This window comes from Myodes glareolus, chromosome 11 (assembly GCF_982192425.1).
Source record: "Myodes glareolus chromosome 11, mMyoGla1.1, whole genome shotgun sequence".
Classification (NCBI taxonomy): domain Eukaryota; kingdom Metazoa; phylum Chordata; class Mammalia; order Rodentia; family Cricetidae; genus Myodes; species Myodes glareolus.
Genome location: NC_142036.1, coordinates 53,840,026 through 53,860,641, shown reverse-complemented (window position 1 = coordinate 53,860,641; position 20,616 = coordinate 53,840,026). Strand labels below are relative to the sequence as shown.

Here is a 20,616-nt window from a genome sequence, read left to right as displayed (position 1 = left end):
AATTTTTCACTTTAGAGATCTCTGCCCAAAATAATGATCATATCTCTACCAGATTCAAAAGATGTACTGAAAAACTGAGCAAAAAATCCCATGCAACGTGAAACAATGTTGAGTGCAGACAAACTCCTTCTTCTGTCTTTGAGAGGGTGAAATGAATAAACACAGGACACGTACGTTCTGTCATCAGGAGAAGAAGCAAAAATGTTCAGAGTTTGAAACTTGCCAACACCAAAAGGAATAAGTTCCTAAGGCTTTAGAAGCCCAGAGTTACTAGAACCTGAACACCATCAACCATTCCCAATTAACTGACTGTGTCTATGCAGTGAACTGGAAGTTGGCTTCCTGATTTCTATTCTGTGTTGCCTGAGCAGAGAATAGAGATGTGTTGGATAGTGGAGATACAATCTGTTAGCCACTAAGAGAAGAGAGAACTTGTGGGTATGTCAGGGGAGCAGCCAGAAAGATACAGCACCAACCCTGGAGTCCGCTACTGATTTTCCCCAACACCATGGTCAGTAGAAAAATCTACCTCTCTGGAAGACTGTGCCTCTGAACAAGCACAGCATTTGATACTAACCCTGCACACTGGGCTGGGGGTAGAGAGAGGTGGGCAATCAGAAAACTCAACCTGTATTGTAAGTGCTCCGTGAAGTGCAGTTTTTGCAGCTTTTATTAGCTAAACAAATATTTTTCTTGTTCTAAAAAGTAGTATACAACTCACAGAAAATGCTCTGTGCAGTCAAAGGAAAAGAAAACTTTGTAACCAAAGTTATCTTATTAAAAACACTTCTAAGAGCAGAAGGCGATAAACATGACATTCAACTCCTTCCCTCAATTTCCAGACTCAATTTAACCTTTGCACCCATGCAGGCTACCACAGCTTCCCAGGTTCAGGGCTGGGGAGCCTGTGCAAATCAGTGAGAAGGCAGAGCTTCCTGCATTCCCAGCCCTCTTCTCTGATCCCGCTTGGCACCTGTCCTCTGATGGCCTCTCTGGAGGGAAACATTTAAATCCAACTGTACAAAGGTCTATTGAGCTTCTCAAGCAATGCAGTAACTCCAAATGTACCACACAGTGGAGAGAAACCAGAGAGAAAACACATTTCCTTCCCTCCCAATGGTGCGTTATCATTACAGCATCTGAGACTAGTACTCAAGCTGTTAAAGCAATGATTTTTTTTTTGTATTTGCCTCCCCACTGCCCCCAGCCAGTAAGCCAAACAAAAGCTGGTGTTACTTCAAGACAACCTAACTTCTTCCCTTGAAGTAAAAAGAAAGGGAAGAAGGATGGAATCGTTATTCTGCTAATAGTCCTTCCTGCCCCAGAATTTTTGGAAGACGTCGCTAAGTAGGTACAGAAAGATGATGATGTGGGTGAGTCAGTAACACAGACAGGGTCAGGGTAAGTGTGGCCTTCACTGTGCCTGTGATACTTTGTTGCATCATTCTTTAGCTGCATGGCTCTGTCAATGTCTTGTTGCAAGGACCATGCCTTGTTCATCTTAGCTTCCGCAGCTCCCACCCAGTGATTCATATACACTTGATTCTTGAATCCATGAACATGCACACATTCAGGCAGAAACATACAGACACATAAATGCAAATGGCCCTGCATGGCTTGCTTATGATTCTGATTGCCTGATTCTAGAACCTGCTGCCATACCTCATGACAGAGATAATAGTCTTTCCCTGATGTTCAGTGTTCAGCTCAAACTTGCTACCAAAACTATTAGGCCAAGGGGAATGAGCTGGAGAACTTATACTTACCTCTGAAATCCAATCACCATTAAGACTGAAGACACTTGTAATAAGAATCAATCATGGCCAGGTGTAGTGGCACACACCTTTAATCCCAGCACTCGGGAGGGAGGCAGAGGTAGGTGGTGTTAGTTCAAGGCCAGCCTGGTTTACAGAGCAAGTCCAGGACAGCTAGGGCTGCTACCCAGAGACACCCTTTCTTGAAACCCGCCTCCCCCACAAAGAATCAATCACAATGTCATGTGACATAATTATATGAATGTGCTGGGATGGGCTGAGGGTTAGTGAAATATTCCGTTAATGCAACTCCTGCGGAACAGGTTCTTAGGGGTTCCAGAATGAATGCAACAAAGGGTTAGACAGACTTGTGTTCTCTGACTGTGTGTAATGCTGAGAGAAGTCCATTCTACCCACTTTCAATGGAAACTTAAGGATTTTAATGATAAGGCTTGTTTCCTATCTGTGTGGTATTTCTGGATGATGCCAATAGAATGTGCCTATGTCTACCAAGAATCTCAAGACAGACAGTTGTACAATGTGTCTGTTGTCCTCATAAACAATTTTTACACATTGGAGATACATATTCTAGTATTTTGATTTTAGGATCTATTGGATTTTCTTAACTCTATCCTATTTTAAGCAGTTCCCTTTGGCCTATTCACTTTTTAAAAAACAGAGTCCCACTATGTCATTGAAACTGGTCTCAAGCATGTGCCTCTCCTGTCTCATCCTGCCATGAGTTAGGGCTACAGGCACATAGCACCACCTTGCAGTGAGTTGTATGGGTTCATTTGTATGGAGGTATCTCCTTCATTGATGAAATATCAGGGCATCTGTGAGTCTGTCTGCTCTCCACTCCCTCCATCCCAATGTCTAGTAAAAAAAGCCTGGCATGCACTTGGTTCCTAATAATCTCTTATTCAGTAACATTACTAAACTGGCAACTGTTCACTCACTGGGAATTAGGCTGTTATCTCATATAAAGCAAAAATTCTTAGGAATGAACTGACTGCTTAGTTAAGTCACATGCACACACACACACACACACACACACACACACACACACACACACACACCCTTCCTTCAATTGAAGTCTTCAGGAAATGTACACTGAGAGCCAAGAGAACATACTTCTTGAACAACAGCCCCATGTGATGATCAGCAGGAAAAAACAGCACCATCAGAACGAAAGTTTGGAAAGAGATGTGCTGCATTCTACTAAGATTAAAAAAAGAAAAGGGAATTGCTGCAAAGAAGCCAGATGGGCTGGAATGCCATGAAGCATACAGCAGATGGCACTCAGATATTAAGCTAACTTTGCTTATGCTCCAAGTTGAGCTGTGTGAAGGCTGGATACACGGTGTCTATTTAGAAACATGCAGATAAAAAAAAATGAAACCAGTACTGCTAAAGTTTTCTGCTAAAAACAAACCTAAGCATTATCACCTGGTGTGCTTCCCTACAATGGAAATGTTATTATGCAGGCTAGATTAAGTCTAATAAAACCGCCCAGAACACGGCAGGAGAAGCCCACTCGCTCCAGAATCTGTTCAAAAACAGGCTCCGTCTGACGAAACCGTGAAAAGCTGCTCCCGTGAATCCCATAGCAACAGCCGCAGTTCTCAAACACTTGACAAATCAGATTTGTTTTTCTCCCGTCTAAATACCTTTGCATGGTATTGTTGGGTAATGTTGAAATACAACCGACATTGTGTAAGATGTAAACACGCTGCCTGCTCCAAATGCTTCAGGTTTAGATAGATAGATAGATAGATAGATAGATAGATAGATAGATAGATAGATAGATAGATAGACAGATAGACAGACAGAGAGATACATTTGTCATTTTCTCACTTAACCCAATGATGACTTGTGGGTAATTTCAAAGCACCTAATTCTGTCTGGGGGATATCCCAGAAACTGTTGTCAGCTGAAAGTTAAACTCAATAATATTTATAAGCCGCAGTTAGAGAGGAAGAAACTCTCAAGATTTATAAACAGGGGCAAAGTCATTAGCATATCGGCCATCTACTCTCTGCATGTTATTTAAGGCTTCTTACCCCCAAAAGGAGTCATAGAATGTTCTCATTAAATCAGAAGTGTAGAGACTATAAAATATTAGTCACTAAGAAGTCAAGGAGAGAACTACCAAGAAAGCCACACAACCAAGTAAGCAAGCAAAAAAAAAAAACCAACAACAACAACAACAAACAAACAAACAAACCTTGGACCAACTATTCTGTATGTGTGAAAACTTTCCCTATAAAATACTTATCATGAATAAAAAAACCTGTCTAATAATCAAGTAACATGAAGAGTGGCGTCCTGATTTCTGTTATTATAGATGAAAGAGCAGAAAAACAGAAATTAAGAGACATTTGCTTTACAGGCTAATTAAAATAGATCACTGAAAGGGGGAAACTGGAAGAATATTAGAGAACTATGACTTTAATGTATCAGTAGTCCCGAGTTGATGCGAGAAAAGTTCTGTTTTGGATATGCAAATTGAAACATTTGGAGGTGGAATATCTTGATGACAATAACTTAATTTTAAAATACTTCCACCAAAACCGAAACAACCAACATGACAGAATTCTATTGTTAAAATTTGCTGACCTATGAATGGAAGTTCATTCTCTTGTTCTAATCTGTGAATGAAATTTTGCTTAACAAACTATTTCAAGTATCTCAACGTATAGATCATGGAGACTCAATTCAAGTCATAAATTAGAGTCAAGTATTTGAAGGGTCAGTCTTTACCTGTTGCCATATTATATATTGTGTATGACAATTCCTTGCCAGTGCTTCTGAAGTACTGTCTGTGGATTTTCAAGAGGTGTGAAGTGGGTAGAGAAGAAGCCTCAAAAGAGCAAGTTCTCAAATTAGCCACGCCCACCCATGGACTGGAAGTTCGGTATGACACCTACTTCCTATCTGTTGTATGGCATCTTCCAAAGAATACCCTCAATTGGAGGTGCAGAAAAAGTTCATTTTCTATTTAAGATAACTTAACGGGTTTTTATGCAGAATTTTTTAATGAATGGAATGGCATTTTGTGTGGCAAACTCTCAAACCCTTGCTTCTCTAGTCTAAAGGGATAATTCCATATTTATTATTATTATGAGAACAGTAAACCCTGCCACAATATTACTTTTGGGGGGGCTATTTATTTATTATGTATATGGTGTTCTGCCTCCATGTATCCCTGCAGGCCAGAAGAGGACATCAGACCTCATTACAGATGGTTGTGAGCCACCATGTGGTTGCTGGGAATTGAACTTGGGACCCTCTGGAAGAGCAGTCAGTACGCTTAACCTCTAAGACATCTCTCCAGCCCCACAATATTCTTTTAAATGTCTCTGAAGAACCTCTTCACCTGAAAACCCTATTTTTCAGCATTACTGACAAATGATTCAGACAAACCTTTGTGTGTGAAGCTGCTGATTTGAGGGTGAGGTGGGGGGCAAGGCAATCTGCCACATATCATGCTTGATTCAATTAAGTCTCAAAAGTGTCCTTTCTCTTAAGTTTCTAGTGCCTTCTAGTTAAGAGAATTTTATCCTGCTGGCCTGCTGCTGACTGGCAGGTGTGGGTACAGCTACAAAGGCAGTGCTCCATAGGTCTATTATCCTGCAGCCTTAGGAACACCCAGCCAGAGGGCTCGCCTACCAAGGACAGCTCCCTCACAGCCTCGTCTGCGTCCTAACTCCATTGCTGACTGAGACCGCTGAGCAGGGCATTTTAGCTACTACAAAAAGACACAGCCCGACTTTAAAATGTGAATTTAATTGCTGTGGTTTATGATGTTCCTGTTCTATCAATCAGACTACTTCAAAAGCATCACTTAATTTAAATCCCATTACAATTTCAGAGGGGATAGACTAATTGTCTTCTTTTATATAGCGAGAAGGCTTGGGAAGATTTGGGTCAGCAAGTGGTAGATGTGAATTCAAATTCAAATTCTTCTTATTCTGGAGTCACTATATCATGCAGCCAAACTCCCTAATCACCTCAGTAATAAACTTGGTTTTTAATAGGGTTCTTCTGTATTCAGAATGACAAACAAAATCATTTAGAACAATTCCCATTATATAGAGGTTATAAAAATTCAGTAGATTGATTTTGTGGGTTCAGTGCAGCAAAAAAGAGGTTAAGTGTTGGCCCACAGGGCTGCCATCTTATGCCTTGTCAACTCGAGCCTACTACTGACTGCATCGGTTGACCTTAGGAAGCATCTTTCCCTGCTGACTGCCCTTTCCAGAGCTGATCATCCCAGGCAGCATAGCCAAGAGGCAAAGTTCTTCATGAGAAACAGCAGGCGATGTGCACACAATGTTAATTGGCCCATTATTCTTTAACCTTTCACTAGATGCAATAACGTTTAAATAGACTTTGTGGGAAGAGCATAAGCTACAAAACACACTGACATTCAATAAAAGACTACAGTGGAATACATTAGCAGCTGCACCTACCTGGAGTCACGATTTGAGATTGACTTGTTTGTCAAATGTTTACCAAGTGGCTGCTGCCTCTAGGCATCATTAAAGACATTCAAGGCATCACAGTGAACAAAAAGCAGATCTCAAGAGTTTAAAGACATAAGCAACAAGTAGATACACAAATTATTGGAAGAAAACTGCTGGGAAAAGCTCAAGCAAGGGACCAGCCAAACGGCTGCTTTCCAGCATGCGCTCATATGTCATGACAGGAGGGTTGTTATTGCTTATGGCCAGCAGACGATGCTCTAGTTCCATTTCTGTTGCTGTGATCAAATATCCTAGCAACCAGAAACTCGGGGGAGGGAAGCTTTGCAGTTCTAGGTTCCGGCCCTTTGTTCACAGGCATCATGGTAGGAACCCAATCAGAGAAAAGGGGAGAAGCATATGTAGTCCAGGTCCCAGCCTATGAAATGGTGTTGACCACAATGAGCAGGGTACTCCTACATCAAGGTGAGGAGCAAAACACTGAAGATAACAAGAACCCTCACAGGATAGATAAGATTAATATGGTAGTTGAGAACTCCAACTAGAGAAATACTGATCTGTCCAATGATTATATTTGGGAATATTTAGAGTACACTGAGAACAATGCTCAAAAGAGCATGATAAATTGAGTCACTTGGCTTTAGGACACCTCCCCAAGGTGACCTGCCTCACTTTATGAGAAGAAGTTATTAGTGAAAGCAATCCAACTTCCTTTAAATCACTGGAAGTCAGCCAATCAAACTGTGAGAAATGAAGGAAACCTATCAACTTCTTATTTGAAATTTTATGATTTTTTTTTTAAAAAAAAAACCTTGTGGCAGAAACCACATTAAATGAGTACCTGGACTAGATTCTCCCAGAGTCCCAATTTATTGTATAAGTATGGATAGCATGAACATTTGAATAGCAGCAAAATGAGATAGTAAACACATAATCTAAATTATCTCAATTAGTCCTTACAAGATGCAAGCAATGTAGGCACTATTTCCCTTTCAACAGACGAAAAAATGCAGGCAGGCTTCCTGGTCCAAACTCACAGAACTGTTAATCAGTGAGTAAAGGAAGCGCTAAGTCCAGGTGACCAGTGGGAGGAACAACTGCATGGTTAGAGTCTACAAGGGGATCTGACAAGCCCACGATTCCAGCTCAGGGGGCAGTTTTTCCACTCTCACCCGTGGAAACCATGCTTTTGAGAACAGACCCATTAAAAGCCATCAAAGAATGACAGAAATTTCCCCTGAGAATAATTCCCCACTCAGAAGGCAGCAGTGGGCTCATTCCCCCACTGAGATAGAGGCTGCTGCTCCATCTCCAGTACAAACCAATATCTGGGCATCCAGGGACAGACCACGCTGAGTGTCAGGACACTCACTGCAGGAGGTGTAAGGGTGAAGGCACACTATGGACAGCAGCAGGACAGCCTTATTCCCAGGTGAGTCACTCCTCGGAAGCCTTCTGGAGATCCAAGTACTTGGACACACCAGCAACCGAGACAAAGGGCTGGTTTATCAAGTGCAACCTGCAGAGTGCCCAGTGAAAAGCAGAGCTCACGAAAGGCTCCAAGGGAAACAGCCTATGTGGAATGTGGTAATCGGAAGGGAAACAGGCACGGCTCAGGGATATGATACTCCAGGTTGCGGGCTCTGAGCAGCTGAGGGACAGGGTGAAGGCTCGGGATACTCAAGTGGTGGGCGGCAAGGACCTCAAGAAACTGGGCACATTTCTTAGTCTTCTTGGGGTCTAGTTCTAGACAGGGGAACTTTCCAGTCCTCCTCAGGTCTCTCTCAGAAGGTTTTTGTGTTTCTGCTCTCCAGAAAGGACTAGCTTCTCACCTGTGGCTATTCGCCTAAAGATGTGTCCTGTCAGGAAATTACCTTAGTTAGAAAAGGGAACCGAATGGCAATTGAGAGGCTGTAGGTTTGAATCTGGGATTTTCTACTGTTACAAGGTCACCAGAAGAACACTGACTTGAACCTCAACTTTTGCCTTGAACCTGATATAAGAGCCTTAGTTCAAAACATCTAATCAGTAGGAAGTCAGGTTCAGAAAACCCACAGGGCAATATGTGGTTTGGATAGAAGCCACAATGGTGAGGCTTAAAATTAATTCTGCTGGAAAACTAAATTACCAACTTAGGAATATTCTGGAAACTCTGTCCTTGTGTGGATTCCAAGAAGTACACGAATGGTGAATTGAGTGACCAGCCACCACATAAACAGCCCTGCCATGTGTACATTATTAATGGACGGTGAATTGGGTGACCAATCACCATATACACAGCGCTGTCGCATGGACATTACAAAATCCATTCAAAGACGACCTCTTACCTCACAAGCCAAGAGAATGAACTACAGAGTTCAAGTCATGGAAGGTTTTGATCAGGTTAAAGTGAGATACCGGATATTTCCGTTGCAACCACTGGATGGCAACAGACATTAGCACTCCAGTACCCAATACAGAAACACTCAGCTTAACCTGATTTCCTCTGGAATTTTCGATGAAGTGCCAAATCTCCTAGAGCTGCCAGGGAAGGTAAATAACACTGAGTTTGAATGTCGAAGAATTTGGTTTTGAAACGTATATTTTGTTTTTTCAAATGTTTTGTCTTCAAGGAAATCCTGTAGGATTTCAGAACTCAGTCAAGAGTTGTAAAAACCTCAAGTGCCTACCGGACGGGAAGCATCAAGCCAGAAAGCTGTGTTTACTAGAATACGCAGTTCAGAACTGAATTATTTATCAGTGGTAGTGCAATCTTCGCTCGATAATAAAATCATCTCTTCTACTGACCATTTAGGCCCTCAGCAGAACCCTGCCCTCGAGCATTTGCTGTGATTATGCAGAGACCAGCATTATCGAGGCAAAATCTTTTGGAAATATTTCCTTGAGGTCAGCGCACGGTAACTGCGGTACAAAGGGAGCCCAGACTGTGCCTCGTGCTGACAGCTGAAGGTGGCAATACATGAGCCTCTGAGGTGGTTCTGAGGTTTGAAAGCATGGGAGGGCCATGGAGAGCAGCTGAGAGTTGGCACCATGAGAAGTCGGGAGAGGCCGTTTGGTGTGTGTACGGCCTAAATGGAAGTGAAAGTTCCAGGACTGAAAGGGTCATGAAGCGAAATCAAGGCTTAGTACCATGGAGCAGCAGAGTCCCTGAAGAGAGCCTGGGGAGGCTACTGGTGACAGTGCCGCTCAGCTGTACCGGAGACCCCAGCAGCTTGGAGAAGCCAGGAGCACAGGAAGATCACTAAGGGCAGCCTCAGCTATGGAGTGGAGCTGGCCTGAGCCTGTGGTACGAGCTGTTTTGTGGCAAGCCTTTTGCAGCCTAGACAATGCTGAGGCCCAGAAATCTGACGCATTGTTGGACTTCTGTTTTCTTTGATTGGTATGTAACTAGACCCTGACTTGTCCTTCTTGGAGTAAGAAAATGTTAAACTTTTTCGTGATTTTACAGGAGTCCACAGTCCAGATGTTTTTGAACTTGGAGACTTAGAAGTTTAGAGTTTTAGGCTATGGCTATTGTAGCGGTTTTAACTTTGGAAAAGGGTTTGGATGTTTTAGGGAGACTGAACTTTTAAAGTGTTTGAATTTCTGAAGACTATGGGACTTTTAAAAATTGGAGTGTTTTGATTGAAATACTGATATTGATATGAGATCTTTTGATTTAACAAGAAAGAAAAGGCTATAGATTAATAAGTGATGTGTTTGTGAATCAAGTCGAGAAGGGGGTCCATTGTGCAACTTGACCCAAACCTAAGCAAAGCTGGAAAGAAGGCATCTTTACCAAGAAATGTCACTCTAAGATTGGTCTCTGGTGCCTTGATTTTGCTCCATGACCCTTTCAGTCCTGGAACTTTCACTTCCATTTAGGCCGTACACACACCAAACGGCCTCTCCCGACTTCTCACGGTGCCAACCCTCAGCTGCACTCCATGGCCCTCCCATGCTTTCAAACCTCAGAACCACCTCAGAGGCTCATGTATTGCCACCTTCAGCTGTCAGCACGAGGCACAGTCTGGGCTCCCTTTGTACCGCAGTTACCGTGCGCTGACCTCAAGGAAATATTTCCAAAAGATTTTGCCTCGATAATGCTGGTCTCTGCATAATCACAGCAAATGCTCGAGGGCAGGGTTCTGCTGAGGGCCTAAATGGTCAGTAGAAGAGATGATTTTATTATCGAGCGAAGATTGCACTACCACTGATAAATAATTCAGTTCTGAACTGCGTATTCTAGTAAACACAGCTTTCTGGCTTGATGCTTCCCGTCCGGTAGGCACTTGAGGTTTTTACAACTCTTGACTGAGTTCTGAAATCCTACAGGATTTCCTTGAAGATAAAACATTTGAAAAAACAAAATATACGTTTCAAAACCAAATTCTTCGACATTCAAACCCAGTGTTATTTACCTTCCCTGGCAGCTCTAGGAGATTTGGCACTTCATCGAAAATTCCAGAGGAAATCAGGTTAAGCTGAGTGTTTCTGTATTGGGTACTGGAGTGCTAATGTCTGTTGCCATCCAGTGGTTGCAACGGAAATATCCGGTATCTCACTTTAACCTGATCAAGGCCTTCCATGACTTGAACTCTGTAGTTCATTCTCTTGGCTTGTGAGGTAAGAGGTCGTCTTTGAATGGATTTTGTAATGTCCATGCGACAGCGCTGTGTATATGGTGATTGGTCACCCAATTCACCGTCCATTAATAATGTACACATGGCAGGGCTGTTTATGTGGTGGCTGGTCACTCAATTCATCATTCGTGTACTCCTTGAAATCCACACAAGGACAGAGTTTCCAGAATATTTCTAAGTTGGTAATTTAGCTTTCCAGCAGAATTAATTTTAAGCCTTACCATTGTGGCTTCTATCCAAACCACATATTGCCCTGTGGGTTTTCTGAACCTGACTTCCTACTGATTAGATGTTTTGAACTAAGGCTCTTATATCAGGTTCAAGGCAAAAGTTGAGGTTCAAGTCAGTGTCCTTCTGGTGACCTTGTAACAGTAGAAAACTCCAGATCCAAACCTGCAGCCTCTCAATTGCCCTTCGGTTCCCTTGTAAATGACAGGAGACAATTATGGCAAGAGCTGATTAAGGAAAGTTCTAGGTAGCAGAAAATGCAAATGCCAAGAGGCAGGCAAGTCCTAGGCATATTCTAGAAATGGAGAAGAAACGATGGCCAAGGTAGTGTCCAGAAAGGGGTTGGCGAGCTGGCGATGCCCTTTCTTCCTCACACTATGGGCTCAGTTAGGTCTTCCCCAAGCATTCTGAGTAGACATGAGAAAGCTTCAAATCAGGAAAAGACGCTGTTTTCTTTGCATTTTATACCTTGGTGATATAGGGAGGAAGGTCATGGGAGAGACAAGTGGGAAGACAGAAGATAGTTGGGAAGTTACAGCAGGAGTGAGATGGTGGGGTGACCGGGAGGAATAGCAATGAAGAAAGAGAGCAATGGGTGGACTAGAGCTATTTGGAAGGTGGATGGATAGGACTTACTTTGCACCAAAGGGAGATATTTGTTCTCCAAGGCCTTCTCAATGTTATTTCAGTGTTTGCTAGCGTGGTAATTACAAAAAGATGCAAGCATATTTATATGGGAAAGGAAATGCATATAAAGTTAGGTGGTACTACTTTAGCCATTAGATCCCCTTGTCTCATTGTGTGTGTGTGTGTGTGTGTGTGTGAGTGTGTGTGTGCACACACACAGGCATATGTTCATGTGTGTGTGTGTGTGTGTATGTGTGTATGTGTGTGATTGCTATTGGAAAACTACCCATGGGAGTTACTAACATTTTTAATGGCAAAGATCTAGGAGATTATTGCATTTAGGTAACCATAATAGTTAGGTGACTGACACTGGAGCTAGAATAAGGGTCAGATTTAGCCCTTTGCAGTTAAATGTGGCACATCACAAAGGAGAAAAGAATTATGGACTGCCAAGTTGTCTCTTTAAATAGAGTCATATAAAAGCTTGGGTAGGGCCAGGAAATTGCAAGACTCCAGAATATCTAAAGAACAGTTCATATATTAATAAATATTATATTAACAGTGTCTCACAGTGTCTACTGCTGTGATAAAACACCAGGACCAAGGCAACTTGTAAAGGAAGGGGTTTGTTTCAGCTCACAACTCTCAGGTAATACTTCGATGTTGAGGGAAGTGCCAGGGCAGGAACTCAGGACGGAAACCTGGAGGCAGGACCTCAAGGAGGAAAAAAGACAAGGATTCCGGAACACCTCAGCAACAGTAAAAGGGCAGCAAAAGATTGGAAAAGAGGTTGACAAGTAAGATGAGAACCAGAACGGAGAAACTTCGGAGGAATAAGAGAAGAAAAGCTCTGAGAAGAAGTGAAGGGCCTCCAGATGAGCTGGTAGTGCCCCTTTGGTTTACTGCTCCAGAAAATGCTAGAAAATGGGGCCTAGCAGGGCAGACCTGTACTCTCAGAGGTTTGGGAGCATGAGACAGGAGGATTGCAAATTCAAAGTCTGCCTAGATTGCAGAGTCAGACTGCCAAAAAGCCCAACCTAGGTAATTTGTGACACCTTGAAATAAAGAAATAAAAGTAATTAATTAAACTTAACAAAACAATATGCCCAATATTACATCATTCATATAATAAAAATTCATATAAAATTACTCATTACTTCCTTAACCAATATTTTACTTTTTATAACTTTATATTTTTAATTGCATGTACATGTGTGGACATGTGCATGTGGTTACAAAGCCTTTGAAGGCCAGAAGAGAGGGTTAGGACCCCTGGAGCTGGAGTTAGAGGAGCTGGTAAGTCATCTAGCCTAGGTGCTGGGAACTGAACGATTAGTGCTCTCAACTGCCCAGCCATCTTCCTATAAACAGCTTTTGTTTTGTTTTGTTTCTGATTTATTTCCTTCTTTTAATTGAAAATAGTTTTTGTTGTTGTTGTTGTTGTTGTCCGTACAATATTTTAAAGATTGATCAGGACTACACCATTAAATTACCAGAGAGGACAAGAAAAATTAGACAGAAAGGAGGCTACGCATTCGGCCAGCAGGGAGTCACTGCTCTCAGAAGAGCCTCAGGTGGGACTGTGACAGCCAGCTGCCTTCACCCAGAACTCACCTATCCTGAGGAGTCACTTTGGGTGTTAAATGTTTTATTGAGAATTTTTAAAATTAGTTTTTCATTTGCACGTTCCTGAGATTTGAGGTAACCTGGCCTCTTCCCCCTTTAGTCTGATGGCACTAACAATCTGTTCTTGAGGTGTGGAGGGGGAGAACATGGAGCACCGGAGGGCAGGCCTGCCCAGGAGGGAAAATGAGACATAAAAAATAATATTTTATCTCTAGCTCCGCAGCTGTAGAGGGCTCTGAAAGGCGAGGCACTGCCAAAGCACATGCCTGGGACTGCTATGCCTGGTACCCCTGGGTCACGCACCATGACCCCATCAGATAGCTGAGTCTTGCACTAAATGTTTCTAAGTCCTGAAATGTAGAGTAACGTCAGTCGGAAGACTCTAAAGTTGGAGGATGAGGAAGCCTACCTGCGAGGCATAAACCCAAATACTTATGCTACCAATATTTCACTGGACTTGAGCAGGAAACCACAAAGCTGGTGACCCCACAGTTCAGGGCAGTCATGCTTGGCTTAAGCAACAGCCCCCTGGCTGGTGACAGTGATTAAGAACAGCCTGGGGGAAGCTTGGCAGCATCTCTGCTTTCTCGCCTGCTGAAACGGAGCTGCTAAGACCAGAGGGAACCTCAAAGCCCAAATCACCTTCTGGTGGTGCTGACTCATCCACCCAGGCCTCCAGGGCTTGGCCTCTCCAGAGTGGCCTTTTCATATAGTACGGCTGAGCAGTGAATTTCAGTGGGAGACTAGATTTCAAAGGACTCCTCAGTGCAGAAGAGAGCAGAGATTTTTCACCCTGGGACCCCTCGATCTTTTGAAAGACTGCCACTCTCCTCTCTTTAGTGTCTAAACTTGGCAGCGGAAGGTCTAAGCTGTATGGGGAGCTTGCACGGAGATCTGAATGACCCTGTATTGGTCACAAAAGTGCACCAAAGCCTTGCATCCAGAACTGCAGCTTTACAGGTTTTCAGCAGATGTCTGGGAAGGCAGCCCTGATCTGGGATTCCCCTCTGTACGATGTGATTACCATTAATGAGTAAAGAAAACTGGCTTGGCCTGACAGGGTAGAACAGAGGTAGGTGGGGGGGGGCGGGTGACGACTAAACTGAATGCTGGGAGAACGGAGGTAGAGCCAGGGAGAAGCCATGTAGCCCCGGTAGAGACAGATGCCAGAAGTTTACCCAGTAAGCCACAGCCACGTGGAGATACACAATTAATGAAGATTAATTAATTAAGATGTAAGAGTTAGCAATAAGAAGCCAGAGCTAATGGACCAAGCAGCGTTTTAAATAATACGGCTTCTGTGCGGTTATTTTGGGATTGAGCAACCAGGAAACAAACAAGCAGCCCCCTTCCACAACAAATTGGCACCCATGTGGCCAACTAAAATCCGCTTAAAACCTGAGAGAGTGTGATTCTAGACACAAAAATACAGAGTTTAACACAGTTTTTTGCTGTTTGCTGGCAGCGTGCTGCAGCTTCTTTAAGAGAGGTTTTCCTGACTCAGTGGTAGCAGAAAAAAAAAGCCACATGGTTTTAAATTTCTGGACTGTGCTGCCAGCACAACCTCTGGCTCTTTCAGGAGGCCGAGCATTTAAATGGGGTCTGTAAGCAGCGTGTTAAAAACTGCTTAAGGACTTGATATAGACCTGCTGCATACTTGGAACTGGGGCAATGTGCATGGCTTGCAGAGGTCATGAACAGACTTCCACCATGTTGGACTGTGTGGAGCAGGCAGGCAGTTCCACATATATATACCCTAGTAATGCTGCAGCTGAAGTGTTTAAGAAGCTCTTAGCATTTTAAGAAGCTGTTCTGGTCAGAAAAGGTTTACAGATTCGCAAGAAGGACAGAATGAGACATAAAAGGACTCTAAATGGGTCACAGTGTGTTTAAAAAATGTGCATAAGCTTGCGAGAGAGAAGAAAAAGAGTAAAGAGACAGTAAATGTAATATAAAAGAGACAGACAGCCATAGATTAAAGGAATAAGGATAATAAAATAAATATTAAAAAGTAATAGAGTAAAAACTAGCCACATAAAGATGAAATACACATAGAGAGTCTGTATTATGTATATTATTGTGTTTTCTCTGAATTTTTTGACTGTGAAGGAGTTAAGTACAGAAAGACATTGGATAACAGAAAAGTCTTCTGAATTGAATCAGCCAGTGTATTTCAAGGATGTGTTGACCTCACAATGGAATCCAGGAGATGTGCTACATTGGGGAAGGGGTTTTCTCTTGTTTCAACAGGAAAAGGAAAGTTATGTATACCATCAAAATCAATAAGGATTCAGTTTGAAAAAGACAAATCTCTTGAGAAAGAGAAATGGCAGCTCATCCACAAAAATAACAACTAATCGGGTGGCAAGGAGACCTCATCAGGGTTGGAGCAGGGTTCTGCTCTTGTCTTTGCAGCAAAATATTTATCTTCAAAAAGTCAAGAGACCCTGGACATCTAGATGCCTAAAGAAGAAAAGATAATTATCCAGATAGAATCACTAAACAAAAAGAATTATCACTTGTGAGGACATCTCATCTGAGGGTAAAAATTTCTGAATACTAAATAAAATAACCGTCATGACTCACTTAAAAATCAAAGTTGGCTTTGGAGTTGGACACTGGTTCTTCCCTTCTCTAAATCCAAGCATGTCATGAAAATAAAAATTCGGAGTTTCTGTCTCACGTCAGGAGCCATGCATGGGACAGAAAGAAGGAGAATTTAGAAAATATTACTTTTCTTCATACCTGTTTTTGACTCTACCGTGCCTTTCATTGAATATATGTCTGTATAAGTAATGTTTAAGTTTCCCACAAAGAACAACGAATTTTCCTGCAGTAATCTTTGAAGTTTCCAGGAAGAAGATGGGGCCCCACAGCAACAACTCCACCTGGTTGATATGACATCATGATGCTGATAGCGCTACTATGAGACCTGTTTTGGGAACCAACAAGCGGCCTCCTTGCAACACAGCCCCAGCTGTTGGGCTTGTCTCTCAGGTTTCCCAGGGAAAGAACTGGGCCTGCAAATGTCACCTTTCTCTTCAGTGTTCAGACTCACTCGTTTTTGGAGATAAACATGTTGGAATAGCATTGTCCACATAGGGACTGTTTCGGGAACCTTGGGGACTAAAGTGGAGACATGCCTGTTACGTGTCACATGACATGACCACAGGCCTATGACTTTAGCTCCAGGACCCAGGAGATTGAAGTGCTGGCGCCCACAGCTCCTGTAAGCCACGGAGCTCTTCCTTTTCCCAGTCAGAATGGTGGCAAAATACTTTAAATTAGTATCAACAGTCACCAGACAAATGCACACTCTTACTTACATTTGACTTCAAATATCCTCCTATTGTACACAATAATATACATAAATTCTGGTGATATTTGGATAATCAGCAGGCTGGGATTATTACTCAATGGCCTTGGATTGATTTCCAAAACTGCAACAGCAACAACAAAAATGCTTTATCTGGCCTCTGCAATCATGTAATAAAGTGATCCTTTTATTTCATCCCTCTAGATCCTCCCATCCTAATATGATATTTTTGTTTCATGTGTTAGCTTCCAATCTATACTGAGAAAGATTTTGTCCTCTGCTTTATATGTAACACTTCAGATCAGCAAAGGCATGATCAAGGGGTATACCTTTCAAATTATCTGTCTTCAAAGGCAAGAAACTTGTAAAGAAACAAAAAGCAGAGAAGATGAGGAAGAGCCACCCTGGAGTGAAGGTGTCCCCTGAGAGTAAGCAGTGCCTCATCTATTCATCTGGTTCTTTTAGCCCTAAAATGCACGATGAATCTCAATCAGGTTCGGCGGGTAACTTCAGACGGTGGAGGAATCTCCTTTATACCCACGGAGTCAGGATGATAAATACTGACTTGTTTCATTTGAAGACTTTCCCGGAGGGAGACCCTAACAACTAGAGTAATAGAATTCTAAACTATAAGCAACTTTAAAAATTATTGAGTCGTGTTAGGTGCTGCTAGGGGACAGAGAAACGGTGGAAACAGTTTTGGTCCCTGTCTTTTCTAATTATCTAGAACTCAGAAAACAAACCTCTCACTGCTAGGGTGTAAGAAAGAACAGAGCTGAGCTCCTCACGGGCCATTTAGGCAAAACTGAGCTAAAGGCAGGTTTAGGCATGAAGGGATCGAGACACCCCGTCTTTAAATAGGCAGAAATAAGAAACAGGCCTGGAAGGTTCCAAGCAAAACTTTACTTTTCCATAGAGGAAGCCCGCCCTGGAAGAGTGGGGTCACCAATTCAGGTCCCAGGAGTACACAAAACACTAAGTGATTGGGCCTTGTGGTCCAGTGCCACTGCCGTCTGTCCCCCTTGTAAGTTAAGCCTTTTTTTCTCTCCCATGCCCACTATTCTGCCAGTTGCATCCCCATCATGGTGACAGTTTCAGCTTCCCTGCGGATACCTCAGTGCACCGCAGGAGGACTCTGGAGGGACAACCCTGGTTGGAAAAAGCTGCCCCTTTACCTTTTTCCTTGTTGAAGAAGGGCAGAGGGGGCAAGAGGCTGGGACCAAGCGGTTCGGAACCCTCGGTTGCCGTGGGGCTTTGGCTGGAACTCTCAGCTTCCTCCTTAGACTTTGGCTGCTGTGACGTGGGTGGCTCGGGGGCCGGGGCTCCGTCGCCGGAAGAAGGCTCCGGGCGGGATTGGAGGGCAGCAGGAGTGAAGCTGAGCACCGGGCTGGGTTCCGCAGGGCCTTGGAGGCTGGGCGCCCGCTCTTCTGCGGCCCGAGTGCTGGTCTCCTCGCGGATGGCATCCAAGGCGCCTGGCTTCATCGGGGGCGAGTCCTGCTCGCGCTTGGGGCTCTCCTCTGAGGCCGAGGAGGCGTCGCAGGACTCGATGATGAGCTCGCTGTCCAGTTCGGCCTCGCGCTCCTCCCGCAGGATGCTGTACTGGATGGATGGGGAGGCCGGAGAGGGGGGCGGGCCCGACACGTGGCCGAAGCTCACATAGCCCGAGGGCAGCGCATCCTCGGAGGCCATGGGGTCCTCTGACACCAGCTCAATTTCCGAGTCTCCAGACTCCGCACTGCTGGCCTCGTGGTCCAGGGGGTTGGGGATGGTGGGCAACCCGGACCTGGCCTTGGCTTTGGGTCTGTCGGTCACCTGGCCCACTGGCCTTGAACTCTCGGTGGTCTCATACGACAACCCCTTTGCTTCTTTAATGGCAGCGATCAACTCATCCTCAGAGACACTGCCTTTCCCCTGGGACTCTGCAGCAGATGGTTCTGTCGTCCCACAGAGTGAAGGAGAGCCAGAGAAGCACACACACGGACAGACAGATGGACAGAGAGAAAAGAAATAAAACAAAATTCCATTAGGGGGGATGTTTTGTCGTTGCTTGAGAAACACACATCTCATTAGTACAGAAATAGTCTGTTTCCAGGGCTTTGCTGGAGAGACAGGCCACCTAAACTACAGCTAATTATTGTTGTGGCCCAATTAATCAGTGTTTTACATACCTATCCATCATAATCAACTACTCTATAAAATGACCCTGCCATTTCTTAGCAACAGTCTTGGCTGTTTTGTCTGTTTGAAAGCACCAAAGATTCTAGAAGTTTTAATTGCTGATCCCCGCACTCCCGGGGGTGGGGGGAGGAGTTCTGTTTCGCACATTTGATCAGATAATCAAACGGACACATATCCCTAATTGAGTCTACCAACATCAAGAGATAAGAAAATTCCCTCTGTGCCCACAGCTACTCATACCTTCTCTGTTAATAAGACAGGTTTGAATAGACTTCTGAGATTTACATTTTCCATAAGAATGTTTTTACTTTTAAAGTGTAAAATTCAAAGGTTTTGCCGTTTTCCCCCAGTAGATAGTGAGGCTTATTAACTCTACCATCCCACCGGGCTGACAATTGTGGCAGGCCACTGCCATGTTTCCCCCAGCACCTCTTGAGAAGACAGCAACCCAGAGTCACTCCAGTCCCTGGGGCAAGAGTCTGCTTTCTGCCTGAAGCTCCTCCAGATGGCCTGGAGGCCACACTGGCAACCCTGCTGAGTTTGGCTGCTGGGATCACCATGACAACCGTGTTCCGGAGCTGGCTAGTGTCTTGCCAAAGAGCAGGCAGAGCCTCTCTTCCTGGTATCCTAGACGGTTATCTCCGGACCCTACCTAGTGGCAAGAACTAACTGTCCAAAGCTTCCTGTAAAACATTGGGGTCACTGTGGGGTTCTCGGAAGGCAAGAGAAGCACATTCGCTATAACTGTATCATCTGTGGCTCTAGGGTTCTGTGAGAATCTGAAAAAATATTTTAGAGTTTTTAGTACAGTGGCATTAACTTTACCTTGGCATCATCCATCTATGAAGCAGGGACTTTTGCCCTGCTTACAACCGCATGGTAAGGGATCGTGACTCACAAACAGTATGCGTAAAAATCAGTGAAGTGCATAGCATGCTAGATGGTAACAAGTGCTGTGAAGGAAATGCAGAGCCAGGAAAGGGAGTCAGACATTCTCGAGACATTCTGGACAGGCTGGGATGAGGGTTCAGCTTTAAATAGGGAGCTCAGATGAGGCCTCTGGGAGAGGCGGACCCAAACTTAACACTTAATTTTCAAAGGAATAGTGTGCCACACAATGCAAAGTCCTGGAGGTGAGAGCTGCAACGATCTCGAGACACCACAATGTCTGGTAGGACTTGTAAATATGGGGAGTGTGGTAGAAGAGGTGGAGACAGGGATGTGTCAGAGCTCATGAGCTTTTTAAGCTGAGTAGTGAGCAATCATCAGAGCAGAGAAATGATGTACTCTGTGCTTTAAGTGTCTTAAAACAACTGCTTCTCCTAAAAGCACGCAACCAACATTATATGGTCTGAATAGGTTATATTTAGGAATATATATGGGTAGACATATACGTCTGCAATAAGAACTCATGAATTTGAAGGAGAGTGGGAAGCGGTATATGGGAGAGTTTGGAGGGAGGAAGGAGAAAGGAGACATGTAATTATGAGTCCAGGTGGTAGGCTGGCTCTAACTCTCTTAATTCTGAAAAGAGGCCATCATGTACCATCAGCGAAAACAAAGCTTCGAAATAGCTTCAGGTTAGATCAAATGCCATGCTCATAGTTTTTAAAAAAAAATAACCTCAGAAAGCAAGCTAAAATCCACAAGGACACATAGTTGAGCTGTCTGACTCCTTAGGCCAGGCTTGAAAGTACAAAATGACCTGATCGTCGCTAGATCTCCTTGCTAGGTGTGGTGAATGACAAAAGGTACTGGTGATCAATTCCTTGAGGGCA

General features: G+C 43.7%; 1 protein-coding gene across 1 annotated transcript in view; it reads right to left on the bottom strand.

Moving 5' to 3' along the window:
- Rtn1 (reticulon 1) overlaps positions 1-20,616 on the bottom strand; it is a 213,988-nt gene that overhangs the window by 79,447 nt on the left and 113,925 nt on the right. Inside the window, exon 3 of the mRNA XM_048415626.3 lies at positions 17,836-18,594. Coding sequence (XP_048271583.3) covers positions 17,836-18,594 — 759 coding nt within the window. The remainder of the gene's footprint in view (positions 1-17,835; positions 18,595-20,616) is intronic.